The following is a 14,585-nucleotide window of genomic DNA, read 5'->3' on the forward strand; positions in this document are numbered from 1 at the left end:
ATTAGTCTCCAAAATAATAAATATATATAATTTGATATTTGCAACTTTAAATGAAAACCAAACCTTACAATGTACCAGAAATACGCACTTGCTGTAAACATTGACGATAAGGTTTTTCACTATATTAAAAAAAAAAAATGCTGAAAAGAGAAAATAGACCTGTTTGCATCTTGATTGGTCTAGATGATCTAGAAATCTACAAATATTCTTCCCAAGTATAAAAATTTCTAATTAGGATTTTACATATTATCAATATGACGGAGCTTCAAAAAGTCTGCAGGGGAATGAAAAGATAATGGAATTTTCCACAAACTTTTTTTTTTTTCTTTCCCACAAACATTTTAAAGCCTCCTCATGTAGCAATTTATTTGAGCTAGAAATCTTTCCACAGCAGTGGCATTTTCAGGCAGACATTTATTATAACCATGTCCCCTAATGTTCAGGGTTCCGGGAACTTGGCAAGGATTACCCACAGGGAGTCCTCTATACAAACAGGAAGCAAGATTCAGGAACATAGTTTAATCACAGGTGGGTTTTACTATGATACAAAATAAACTTAACAAGAAAATTACAAATTTGAAAAAAAAAAACAACTTGGAAATCACTGGTTTAACTTTGATTATTTAGCATCTAAATTCAAGAACATATGAGATACCAAATCATTTAAGTGACACAGAAACAAATTTAAAGCATTTGTAAAGAATTTAAAAGAAAGATTTACATCAAACAAAGATTAGCATTCTTAGTATGACCTACATAATCTCTTACAATGTAATATTTGATTTTGGTTAGCAGGTTTTCCTAAATTGTAGAACAACAGTAACTTTTTCAGGTGACAGGTTCCTAGGTAACAAAAAAGCAAAATGAACATTTTACTGATACTGTTGTTGTTAAGTGCCACTGAGTCAGTTCCAACTCACAGCAACCCTATGCAGGGCTTCCAAAGAGTGGCTGCTGAGTTTGAACCAAATTTGCAGTCCAGTGCTTATCCTATATTGCCACACCAGGACTCCATACTGAAGTAGAAAAGGCCTATACAAGTATAAAAGCAAAGAATACAGAATAGACTACATGAACACCAAAAATTGCAGTATCAGAAAATGACAGACTAAATGACAAACTGAGGGAAAAATTTGTAACATTTTAAAAAATGGATTCATGTGCTTACTATTGTTGTTGGGTGCTACTGAGTCTATTTTCAATTCAGAACCCCATGTGACAAAGTACAACTGACCCATAGGGGTTTTTTTTACAGGAGAATTTCACCGGGCCTTCCTCCCACAAAGCTGCCAGGTGAGTTTGAACTGCCAACCTTTCGGTTAGTAGCCTAGCACTTAATCATGGTGCCACTAGGGATCCTTGAGTTTACTATACTATATATAAAAACTGCTTTCAGATCAATTATCAATTAAGACACAGCAGTAGAAAAGTTGTCAAAGGACTTAAGAAATTCTCTTTCTCTCACACATAAACACATACACACCCTCACAAAGAAATGTACAAAAGAATTTCTACCACACTAAGAATCACGTGAAAAAAATATTAACAGCAAAGTACATTTCACTTATTGTTGTCCTTCACCTATTACTGCCCACTCTTTTTAATATGGCTAACTCTTAGAGCTTGCCGTAGAATATTAGATAGCTTCTCTCAAAACATGTAGTGAGAGTAAAAATTTATTCAGTCTTTCTGGAGAGAAAATAAGTAGTATACATCAAAAGTCTTAAAATGTTTCATAAGTAGACACAAAATGACCCTTCTGGAAAGTTCATTCCAGGAAATACTCACATTTGCACAGGCATAACAATAATGCTACAATGAGTACTTACCACAATTTTATAACAGTGAAGAATCTGAGGAAATAGACATACAACAATAGGAGATTCTTATATAAATACAACAGTATATATTAAGATTGTGTTTCAAAGAATATACCATCATATTGTGAACATTTTTACATATGTAAAATAAAATATGTGCATACAATAAAACAAAACCTAAAAATGGGAGGGAAAGGATATTCATAGAACAAAAGACAAGAAAAAATATACCAAAATGGGGGCAATGGTTTTCACAGGCTTATGTAATAGTTGCTAATTTGTATTGTCATCTTCATTTTCAAAATGTATCAGAATTTGCATGTAGTAACTTTGTAGTCAATGGTAGGAAAAAAAATTATGTTTTATTTTTTAGGTGCTAAAAGTTAAGGAGCAACACAAACATAAGGTCCTGAAGGCAACACACACATGCTTGTGTTGCACAGCTATACAGCGGCACAACACCACCTTAAATCAAGTCCAGCTGCTTTCTTTTTAATTTCAAATTTCACTGAACATTTGTTCATTGTAGTATCTATCCTAACTGTATTCTCATTCTGAAAAATTACATTATTTTCAAATATGAGTTCCTAAGTATTAATAGGACATATGGTATGGTGGTGCACGATTAGCATTGGACTATTAACCATAATGTCAGCAGTTCAAATCCACCAGCTGCTCCTTGTAAACCATATACAGGGTAGCTATGAGTTGGACCACCACTCATCTGTCAGTTTGTCATACTGTGGCGGCTTGTGAGTTGCTGTGATTCTGAGAGCTATGCCACGGTATTTTAAATACCAGAAGGGTCACCCATGGTGGACAGGTTTCAGATGAGCTTCCAGATGAAGACAGACTAGGAAGAAGGAGTGACAAAATACTTCCAAATATTTAGTAACTGAAAACCTTATGAATAGAAGAAAAACACTGTCAGATATAGTGCTGGAAAATGAGTCCCTCAGGTTGGAAGGCACTCAAAATGCGACTGGGGAAGAGCTGCCTACTCGAAGTAGAGTTGACAGTGATGATGCGAATAGAGTAAAGCCTATGGGAGAAGAGCCCGTGGGACCTTCAATTGCTGATGGGACACAGCTCAAAATGAGGAGAAACAGCTATAAACATCCATTGAAAATCAGAACATGGAATGTATAAAGTATGAATCTGGGAAAACTGGAACTTGTCAAAAATGAAATGGAACACATAAACATCGATATCTTGGGCATTAGTGAGCTGAAATGGATTGGTATTGGCCATTTTGAATTTGATGACCACATGGTTGACTAGGCTGGAAATGACAAATTGAAGAGGAATGGTGTTGCATTCATTGTCAAAAAGAACATAGCCATATCAGTATGAGGTACAACACTGTCTGTGATAATATAATATCTATGTGCTTACAGGGAAACCCAGTTAATATTACTATTATATTATTCAAATTTACACACCAACCACTAAAGCCAGTGAGGATGAAATAGAAGCATTCTACCAACTTCTTCAATCTGAAATTGATCAAACATGCAATCAAGATGTGCTGATCATTACTGGTGACTAGAATGCAAAGGTTGGGAACAAAAAGGAAGGATCAGTAGTTGGAAAATATGGTTTTGGGATAGAAATGATGCTGGATAGAATTCTGCATGATAGAATTCTGCAAAATCAATGATTTGTTCATTTCAAATACACTCTTTAGACAGCATAAGATACAACTATACACATGAACCTCACCAGAAGGAATACACAGAAATAAAATTGACTACAATTGTGGAAAGAGACAATGGAAAAGCTCCATATCATCAGTCAAAACAATACCGGGGCAGACTGTGGAACACCCATCAATTACTATATGCAAATTCAAACTGAAAGAAAGAAAATGAAAACAAGTCCACAAGAGCCAAACTATAACCTTGAATATATCCCACCTGAATTTATGGATCATCTGAAGAACAGATTTGATACATTAAACCTAAAGATTGAAGACCAGAAGAGTTGTGGGATGACATCAAGAACATCATACAGGAAGAAAGCAAAAAGTCATTAAGAAGACAAGAAAGAAGGGAAATTTCAAAATGTATGTCAGAAGAGACACTGAAACTTGCTCTCCAGCATACAGATGCTAAAGCAAATGGAAGAAAGGAGGAGGTTCAAGAGCTGAACAGAAAATTTCAAAGATCAGCTTGAGAAAATAAAGCCAAATATTACAACAAAATGTGCAAAGATCTGGAATCAGAAAACTAAAAAGGAAGAACATGCTCAGCATTTCTCAAGATGGGGGAACTCCATTATTGAAAGATTCTCTGGACAAATTATTGAATGATGCAGAAAGAATCAAAAGAAGATGGAAGGAATACAGAGTCACTGTACCAAAAGGAAATGGTTAATGTTCGACCATTTCAAGAGGTAGTATATGATCAAGAGCCAATGATACTGAAGGAGGAAGTCCAAGGTGCATTGAAGGAGTTGGCAAAGAACAAGGCACCAGGAATTGATAGAATAAAAATTGAAACCTTTCAAGAAAGTGAGGCAGTACAGGAGGCACTCACTCATCTCTGCCAAGAAATTTGGAAGACAACTCTCTGGCTGACTGATTGAAAGAGATCCATGTTTGTGCCCATTCCAAAGAGAGGTGATCCAACAGAACGTGCAAATCATCGGACAATCTCTTTGCTATCCCATGCGAGTAAAGTTTTACTAAAGGTAATACATAAATGGCTGCAAGCATACATTGACAGAGAACTAGAGGTTCCAGCCGGATTCAGAAGAATCTGTGGAACGAGGGTTATCAGTGCTGATGTCTGATGGATCTTGGCTGAAAGCAGAGAATATCAGAAAGATGTTTACCTGTGCTTTATTGACTGTGCAAAGGCTTTCAATTGTGTGGATCATGACAAGCTATGGAAAACATTGCGAAGCATGAGTAGTCCTGAACACTTAATTGTACTCATGAGGAATCTCTATCTGGACCAGGAGGCAGTTGCTCAAACAGAACATAGGAACACTGAACGGTTTAAAATTAAGAAAGGTGTGCGACAAGGTTGTAGTCTTTCACCCTACTTATTCAATCTGTATGCTGAACAAATAATCCGAGAAGCTGGGTTAGATGAAGAAAAACGTGGCCTCAGGTTTGGAGGAAGACTCATTAACAATCTGTGATATGCAGATGATACAACCTTATTTGTTGACAGTGAAGAGGACTTAAAACATTTACTGATGATCAAAGAGCACAGCCTTCAGTATGGATTACATCTCAATGTAAAGAAAACAAAAATCCTCACCACTGGACCAATAAACAACATTCTTATCAATGGGGAAAACACTGAAGTTGTCAAGGACTTCATTCTTCTTGGATCAACTATCAGCACTCATGTAAGCAGCAGTCAAAAAATCAAACAACGTACTGCATTAGGCAAATCTGCTACACAAGACCTTTTGAAACTGTTGAAGAGCAGGGATGTCAGCTTGAGGACCAAGGTGCACCTGACCCAAGCCATGGTATTTTCAATAACCTCATATGCATGCGAAAGCTGGACAGTGAATACAGGAATTGATGCATTTGAGTCATGGTGGTGGAGGAGAATATTGAAAGTGCCATGAACTGCCAAGAGAACTAACAGATCCATTTTGGAAGAAGTGCAGCCAAAGTGTTCCTTGGAGTCTAGGATGGCCAAACTTTGTCTCTCATACTTTGGACATATTGTCAGGAGGGATCAGTTGCTGGAGAAGGATATCATGTTTGGTAAGGAGGAGGGTCATAGAAAAAGAGGAAGACCCCCAACAAGATGGACTGGCCAAGTGGCAGCATCAATGGACGCAAACATGGCAACAATAGTGAGGTTGACCCAGGATCGGGCAGTATTTCATTCTGCTGTGCATAAGGTCGCTATGAGTCGGTACCGACTCAATGGCACCTAACAACAACAACAACTCTTTCAACAAGTATCTAGTGACTTACCTTGGCTTCCCCATCAGGTAAGAAAAGGTAGGCACCACTTTTGTCTTTTTTACTTGTCGTTCCATACCATGAAAATTCCAATTTTACATCATGACGCTTACCATCTTCCTTATTTATAATTTCCTAAGAACAAAAATATTTAAAAGGCAACTCACTATTTACAATAGTAATCATGTTAAGATAATAATCATGCATCTGGTTCCAGGTAAATGTTAATTTAAAAAAATACATATCAGAACAGATTGAAATATGTCAAGTTACATTTCTAGTATTCAAAATTATTGGTTAAATAGCCCAGATTTTATACTTAACCTTGATATTTAAAATGTTCACAATATGAACAGAAATTCGGAATACACTTTATCAAGAAAGAGATACGCAAACTAGGAGATCTAGATCAATGCTTTTCAAACTTTCTGTGGTGATTGGGAAGGTTTACTTTTTAATTTTCAATGTATATAGGTCAATATTTTTGTTAAGTACAATAAAAGTGAATTACAAGAAAAATGAAATTTAAGTGACATACCAAATATACTCTCAAATTCTTTTACATTCAGAGCCAATAGGCATTCATTTACTCAAATTGCTTTGAAAGTTTCCATAAAAATTTCTTAACATTCACAATTTCTGTACTTAGCTCCTGGGTTATTAACAGGAAGTTCACAGGACAGTACTATCCACAGATGTTACTTATGAGTCAAAGCAGGCCTTCTGGACTACCAGAAGGAGGTAGACATAGCTCACCTATCCCGCCTCCCAGAATACTTGGTACAGACCTAAGTACATCTTTATTCCTTTTGCATAAGTAATTTGTATACTGTAACTTCTATGCACTTCAGCACTACTTAGATAAACATACCTCCATGAGTCCAGACTGACCAAACTGAAGCTTAATATAGGCATTCTCTAGCACTATATTTTCTTCAGCATTTTTTATATTCTTTATGTTGAAAATTCCTTCAACTTCTGTTTTACCATTATATAGAACATAATCAGCTAAGAGTGACTTTGAACTTGTTGATTCCAAAATCTTATACACTTTTAGTCCCAATGGTGGTGTATGTGCTAGAAAAGAGATCTTTAAAAGATAGGGAAGGCAGTTTATTATACAGACATTGTACCTACTAAAAAGATAAACATTTACATTTTTAGCAAAAAGAACTATTACATCTTTAAAAAACAGAAAACATAGTACTATTCTGCAAATATGTTTTGATATCTTATGGGTAGAGTATTCACATATGTTATCCCAGGTTAACAGGCATATGGAGGACTTTAATATTTTACTCTTAATATATGAAATTACGTGACCAGTCTCAATTGTCTCTCAGGGCTCTGAATGGGTGTTTCTAGAGGGAAAATTCTCAATGAAAATATAGTCTTATGAATATGTTGTTGTGTGCCATGGAGTCAGTTCCGACTCATAGTGACCCTGCGCAGGGTTTCCAAGGCTGTAAATCTTTATGGGAGCAGAAAGCCTCATCTTTCTCCCGCAGAACAGCTGGTAGTTTCGAACTGCTCCTAATTATTAGATTTTACAATAGGATGATGTTTCAGTATTTTGAAAAGAATGGTACATGTACCAATATAAATTTTCAACACCATCAGTGTAGTCAGCACCACTGAATGCCTGCCTGGGGTTTATCAGCAATGACCCCTATCAGTATAGGACTGCTTTCCAGGAGCTGCTGTTCTATTTTCTAGATGGAATGCCTCCTGTAAAATTTGACCAACACTTATAGTACACTTTTTCCTTCTACCTAAAGAATTACAAGTTTATAACATCAGCCAGCAATGGCTCTTAACAACCTCGGAGTGGGAATCAGTCAATGACACTCAACCACTGCCACAAGTTTATGGATATGTCTTTAAAAGTATAGTGCAAATTCCACTCCTGACTCCAAAAAGCTCAACGTTTCTAATGCTGTGGGGCTTAGCTGAACAGTGCTTACTTTAAGAAACTTTCAAAAAGACATTTTTGTGCCAAGATTTTTTGTAATTTTATCTCAGAAAAGGAGCATACTTTTTTAGCTATTTGAGGCAGTCATTCTTTTATGGTTTCTTATATAGAGTCCTGGTGTGGCACTGTGGATAAGCAAGGGACTGCCAACCACAGGTCAATGGCTCAAACTTATCTGTCGCTCCTGTGAAACTCCATACAGGGTTACTATAAGTCAAAACCAACTCAACGGCATGTAACCACAACATATGTTACCTTTGCAATTAAAAGTTGAAACCATCCAAAGTTATTTAGAAGTGTGCCATTTATCTCAATTCCAATATATAACTGTCATTAAATTGAGTTAGACAAAAAATTTAAATTTTTGTGGACAATGATTGTTCTAACTTTAGCAAAGTTACAAAATACAAAGGAACAAACACAATTATCTATTAACAATATGTACTTCTACTAATATATATATGTATATATATTGAGCTCTGGTAGCGTAGTGGTTACGAATTGGGCTGCAAACCTTAAGGTCAGCGGTTTGAAACTACCAGCTGCTCCGTGGGAGAAAGATGAGGCTTTCTACTCCCATAAAGATTTACACCCTCTGAAACCCTGTACAGGGTCGCTATGGGTTGGAACCGACTTGACGGCACTTAACAACAACATATATATATATATATATATATATATATATATGTATTGCAATATGAGAACATACATTGTATATACTGTTGTTGTTGTTGAGTACTATCAAGTTTGTTCCAACTCATTGCGACCCTATACAGGGTTTTTAAGAAGCAGCTGGTGGGTTTTAACTGCCAACTTTGTGGTTAGCTGTCCAGTGCTTATCCAACAGTGCCACACCAGGACTGTACTATATATACTAATGTAAAGATTACATTACAAGATCTATTTTCCTTTAGTGTTCACTAAGTGACCAAAGCTAACTGGTATTTAACTACTTAACATATACTTCCATGGTGGCTCAATTGGTCACTTATATACATTTATATACTACATACTGGCTATTCTTTCTTTATCATGCCTCTTTACATTTTCTGGTGACAGCATACCTCGTAGGATGTTTGTGAAATAGTATTTGCTGTCTCCCAAACTGCACTGACTTGAAATTCCACAGGGTTTCCTGAAGCAGACATCACTTGCAGGGTGGGAGAAGTCACATACACTGACACCACTGAATTTCGGTCTTGTTCTGAAGGATTGTAGACCACAAGGTACCTGCAAAAACAGAAGCTTCACTACAGGAATCTCAAAGTGTTTTCATTTCTTTCACACTCTCTGTAAGACTTCAGGTTAAAATTGATAGTAATAGAACCAAAGAATGGAGAAGAATTATATGGAACATTCTGGAGAACTTCTAAAAAACAGGCAATTTCATCATGACAAATACCACACAGTACAAAGGGTAATGAAATAATAGGACTCAAAAGAACCTCCTAAAGAACAAAATGTTTTACAAATGGAAGATATTAATAGAATTATAATCAAGTTATTTCCATATCTTAGGAAATGACCTATGCAAATATAGGTCATTATTGATTTGTCTCAAAGAATCACCTTTATACAGCAAATACTCCAATCCCTGCCTAATGTCACTGAATAAAAATATATAATTTGTTTGCAATTTAGCTACAATTGATTGAAATTTAAAATCTGACTTTCAGTTTAGACCATTAACACAGCAAAAACTGTATGGCTATACATGCAGAATCACATAACTCAAATGTGTATTTTACATTTCCTAACAAAACACCTGGTAGCGTAGTGGTTACGAATCGGGCTGCGAGCTGCATGGTCAGCAGTTCGAAACTACCAGCTGTTCTGTGGGAGAAAGATGAGGTTTTCTGCTCCCCTAAAGATTTATAGCCTCAAAAACCATGTACAGGGTCGCTATAAGCTGGAACTGGCTCCACGGTTCATAACAACAACAACAACAACAAAAGACCAAACCCACTCGCCCTGGAGTCCATTCTGACCCATAGTAATGCTCTGTAGGTTTCTGAGACTGTAAATCTATACGGGAGCACACTGTCTCATCTTTCTCCTACGTAGCCTGGTGGGTTTGAACCACTGACAGTGACATTAGTAGCTCAACAACTAATCCACAGTGCCACCAGGCCTTATTATCCAACTCAGTTCCTGAAAATGTATACATGAAGTGAACCCACTTAAAATAGGGGTCAAAATTTTATACAAATAATGGTGAAAATTTTTATGATCAGCACTTAGAAAAATAAGGGCTTTAAAACTATGTTTGGGCAATATTTGTAACTATGTGCAATTTTTAGAATGAATAGAAAAATAAGTGAGATGAGAATTTTTATCAGAATATTATTCCCAACAATAAGGTGCTCTGGTAGCGTAGTGGTTATGAATTGGGCTACGAACCTTAAAGTCAGCAGTTCAAAACTACCAGCTGTTCCGCGGGAGAACGATGAGATTTTCTGCTCCTATAAAGATTTACAGCCTCAAAAACCCTATACAGGGTTACTATGAGTCGGAACCGACTCCACGGCATGTAACCACCACCACCATTCCCAACAATATTTTACATTAGTAAGTTATTACAACTTTCATGTGAATTTTGTTTCACAGGATGGTTTTAAATATAATTATATTTTCAAAAAATATTTAAGGATATTGTCATTTTTCTTAAAGGCCCCTTAAGAAATGCTGATATTTAAATACTGCCCATTTGAAGCACTAAGCATCCTTAATTTTCTCACTGAGGCAACGCTTATAGATTCTGTTTCAAGATTTTGCCTGCGAGTAAAAACAGATTATAGCTGCATATCACAGACTTCATGAAATCCACATTCTTTGCAAGATTTGGAATTTATAATCAATTTGTTTCATTGTATCTTTAAATAAGTGGTACATGGCAACTCTCTATAGGGTTTCAGAGAAGCAGCTGGTAAATTTGAACTGTCAACTTTGTGGTTCAAACTGACCTAGTGGTCCAGTGTATTATCCTATAAGCACCATACCAACACTCCTAGGGTAAATTAAAGACGGATTTTTGATTATTTGTATAACTCACTGATTCACTAGTGGACATTTTCATGAGATGAAATATTTTGTTTTCCGACATAATTTTATTAAGTGCAGAGCCACAGAACTGGAGAGTCACTTACACACATATACACAACACCCCCACGCCTCACATAGGGTAACTACATCAGATATGGTAGAAAGCCAACTAGCATCATTGATTATAATACATCAGAAAGCCTAGCAACGTTCTTTTAGCCTACATCCATGATGTCATTTCTATTTTTGTTTCAAATGCTTTACAAACCATTCATCAAGAGAGAAAACAAATGTTCTCAGATGCCAAAAATAAAGAAAAGGACAAGGGGGAGAATGATGGAACCAAAAGAGGGCACTATAAAAAGCTGATTTGTATTTGTCAGGAGTACTTATTATTTAATCTATATCCCAAGAAACTAAAGGTGACAATATAACAACAGGAATGTCTGTAATTTCTATTAGACTTATACTAAACATCAGTATAATAAGCCCTAGCTTATGTCACTATGCTCATCAAAATTCCATGTCTATGAGAAAAGCAGATAAAACCATGCAATCACATGTGAAAGGGCACCCAAACTGCTTAGTAGGAGATACTAGTTGCTGTCAAGCTGACTACAACTCATGGTAAGTTGTGTCAGAGTAGAACTGAGTTCCATAGGTTTTTTAATGGTTGATGTTTCATAAACAGATTACAATGGCTTTCTTCTGAACAACCTCTGGGTGGACTCACATCTTCAACCATTAGGCTAGTAGCAAAGTGTTTAACCTTTTGAACCACCCAGGGACTCCAGGTAGTGGGTACAACTGCATTTTACCTATGGAAGCAATTCTCAAGGAAAGAGGATAATGCTCCCTTGAGGAGTGCGCTCAGTAGTGAGCTGAGGGATTTTATTTGTATCACTCACTTCCACTCCACCACAGTTTATGTTTTGTCTGACATTTCTCCAATTACAAACACACCTGGAGAATCACAGATGCCAAGATTCATTGTTACCCATGGGACTGTATCACACTCCAAAGGCGCACCGAGGAATAAAATCAGTTAAGAATCACTTATCTTCAGCACTAAAGATGCTCAAACCAGCACTGGAAAAATGAATTATTTACCATGAAGCCCCACACTCTCCAAAACTTACACAGCTAATATGCAAAACTCTAATTCTGCATTAGGAGCCCTAAGGAACTCCAGGTGCCTGCAGCCTCTAGTAAGCTGAGAATCCCCACTGGCAAGTTCTCTGGAGGCTCCACCATGCAGGGCTGGTCATGAAAGTACTGAGAATAAGACGTAATGCGTTCCCAAGCAATTAATTAGATAATGAGCATCCAGAACAATGATTCCTCTCCATGGGGAAAAAAATGACTCACATTTTCAGCAAATAATAATTTTAACCATACTTTTGGTTTTCTACAATATTAAACCACTTTTTATAATAAGCTATGAACTAGGTTGTGTTTTGTTTCATTTTAGTAGCTAATTAGTATTTGACCATAATGATGTTTCTACTGTACTGAATGATTATGTAATTATCATGCCAGGAATCTATTCAAAAACTGAATGTGTAGAGTATATAATGAGTATACTGCTGCACTAAGAAAATAATTTTTTTAAACATAATTAGAGATTCACAGCATGTTCCTTAAGTGCATCACAGTACAAATTTACCTGGCACACATATACACAAACACTCAAACTCAAATCTATGTACATTTTAAGTAGAATAGAGAAAAAGTATGATCAGATATATAAACTGCACAAGGAGATGTGAAAATGGAATTTAAAGATAATGGTCATGGAATCCCTAAAAGGTGTTCTAGAACTTGCCCAGTGAATTAGGCTTCTTGCAAAGACTTTGTATTTTATAGGACCTTAGGTGGAATCCTGAGCCCCATCCAGAACCTTCTGAAGTGGGACATTTCCACTTGAAAGGACAACCAGACCAGCCTGGAGCATCTAGAGCACCAGAAGATACTTCTTGGGGAAAAAAAAAAAAAAATACCAGTAGGAAAAAAATAAATAAAAACGTCAGTCTGATTGGCTACTACAAGAAAAGTCAAGTTGTCTACCCAGGAGCCATCAAGGAAAGCCATTAAGTCCCTCCAGGACAAATCTCCCTCTAAGACTGAAACTCAAAGGCAACACACAAGCAGGCATATAAGCTTTCTGGCAACCATGTTGGTCTACTGGTGAGTGGAAGTAGGGGAAAGGCAGTAATGAAGACATGGACTGACTTCAACAATGTTCCACTGACTCCCGTCAAACTGGAGATGGGAGAGAGAAGAGAAAGGGCTTGTTAGTCCAAAGTGTGGTGAGATCTGGGTATTCCTGAGCCCATGGACAAGCACATAGCCACAGAGGGCTGGGGCTGAGAGTGAAGCATCCAGCTGACATGGAGAGGATATGCACAAGAATGCCCAAAGTTGCAGACAGTACTCATTTGACCTAGTTTCAATGGTTTGATGATCAGTACTAGACTTTGTTGTTGTTAAATACCGTGGAGTCAGTTCCTACTCATAGTGACGCTGCACAGGATTTCTGAGGCTGTAAATCTTTATGGGCAGAGAACACTTCACTTTCTTCACGGAACCGCTAGTAGTTTCTAACTGCTGATCTTGAGGTTAGCAGTCTGATTCATAACCACTAACTACCAGAGTTCTTTAGAACTAGACTTGTTAAGTACCGTGGAGTCAGATCTGACTCATAGTGACCCTACACAGGGTTCCCAAGGCTGCAAATCTTTACAGGAGCAGAAAGCCTCATCTTTCTCCTATGGAACAGCTGGTAGATTCGAACTGCCGACCTTGAGGTTAGCAGCCAGATTCATAACCACTACACTACCAGAGTTCCTTTAGAATTAGACTAGAGGAAGACAAAAAAAATTTTTTGACAACATAAACAAGTATAAATTGCTAAAATTTGATGAACTTGCCCTATACATATAGATGTAGTTGCTCATGCTACCAACTGAGAGGGAAGGAATCTTCACAACAACAATCAATCCTGTACACCCTGTGCACAGACGTAACAGGAATTGGCAACTTAGACATTGGCTACCTAAAATGGGGTGGTGGTGGGGGCAATTAAGGCATGAAGTGACTGGCTTACAAGTTTTCAAGCGGGAGTTCAGTTTCAGAATGTGTGTGGGAAGGTACAGCTTCCACTGAATAGTTGTCATCTTGTCTAGATGGGTCTAGTGAAAGGAGATGGGGATGAGATTCTTATGATTCAACAGTAATTGTAATCGTGACTAATTGTGGTTGTCACAACTTGAAAGGTAGAAGTTCTGCAACAAAAAGGGGGGAGTAGTTAATCCTACAGTCCAGGAATAGAGAACCCTAAGACCACCAAGGAAGAAGAGCCTGAGCAGAATGTGGGACCCAATCCAAAGAAGTAGCGACAGGCAGAGATGATTACATGAAGAAACAGAGTATCTGAGGACTCCAGACTAATGGAAAGAAAAAGGCTGTGTGCTGGCGGCCAGGAAGGAGGCTTGCAGAATGTGCCTTTTTGTTGTTTTAATGATTATATATTCCTGAGTGTTTTTGTGTACATTAAAAACAAAAACAGAAGGAATAGAAGCAAATACTGTTGAATGACTATGCATGGAGTGGATTGTAATCATTGCAATGAAACAAAATACGATAGGATGAACATGGAAAACTAATGGTCTCCCACATAAATGATTCCACTAACAATGTAGAAGCTGGGTTCTATGAAGAAAAAGGTGGCGTGAGGATTGGAGGAAGACTCATTAACAACCTGTGATATGCAGATGATACAACCTTGATCGCTGAAAGTGAAGAGGACTTGAAACAT

The 14,585-nt window shown here is 37.1% G+C and overlaps 1 protein-coding gene across 1 annotated transcript in view; it reads right to left on the reverse strand.

Annotated features, from left to right (window-relative positions):
- Positions 1–14,585, reverse strand: part of MAN2A1 (mannosidase, alpha, class 2A, member 1) — a 282,690-nt gene that overhangs the window by 52,632 nt on the left and 215,473 nt on the right. The window contains exons 13-15 of the mRNA XM_006876922.1: positions 8,791–8,956; positions 6,626–6,844; positions 5,767–5,889 (exon numbers count right to left, since the gene is read on the reverse strand). Of these exons, the coding sequence (XP_006876984.1) occupies positions 5,767–5,889; positions 6,626–6,844; positions 8,791–8,956 (508 nt within the window). The remainder of the gene's footprint in view (positions 1–5,766; positions 5,890–6,625; positions 6,845–8,790; positions 8,957–14,585) is intronic.

Source organism: Chrysochloris asiatica, unplaced genomic scaffold (assembly GCF_000296735.1).
Source record: "Chrysochloris asiatica unplaced genomic scaffold, ChrAsi1.0 scaffold00428, whole genome shotgun sequence".
In the NCBI taxonomy this organism is placed as follows: domain Eukaryota; kingdom Metazoa; phylum Chordata; class Mammalia; order Afrosoricida; family Chrysochloridae; genus Chrysochloris; species Chrysochloris asiatica.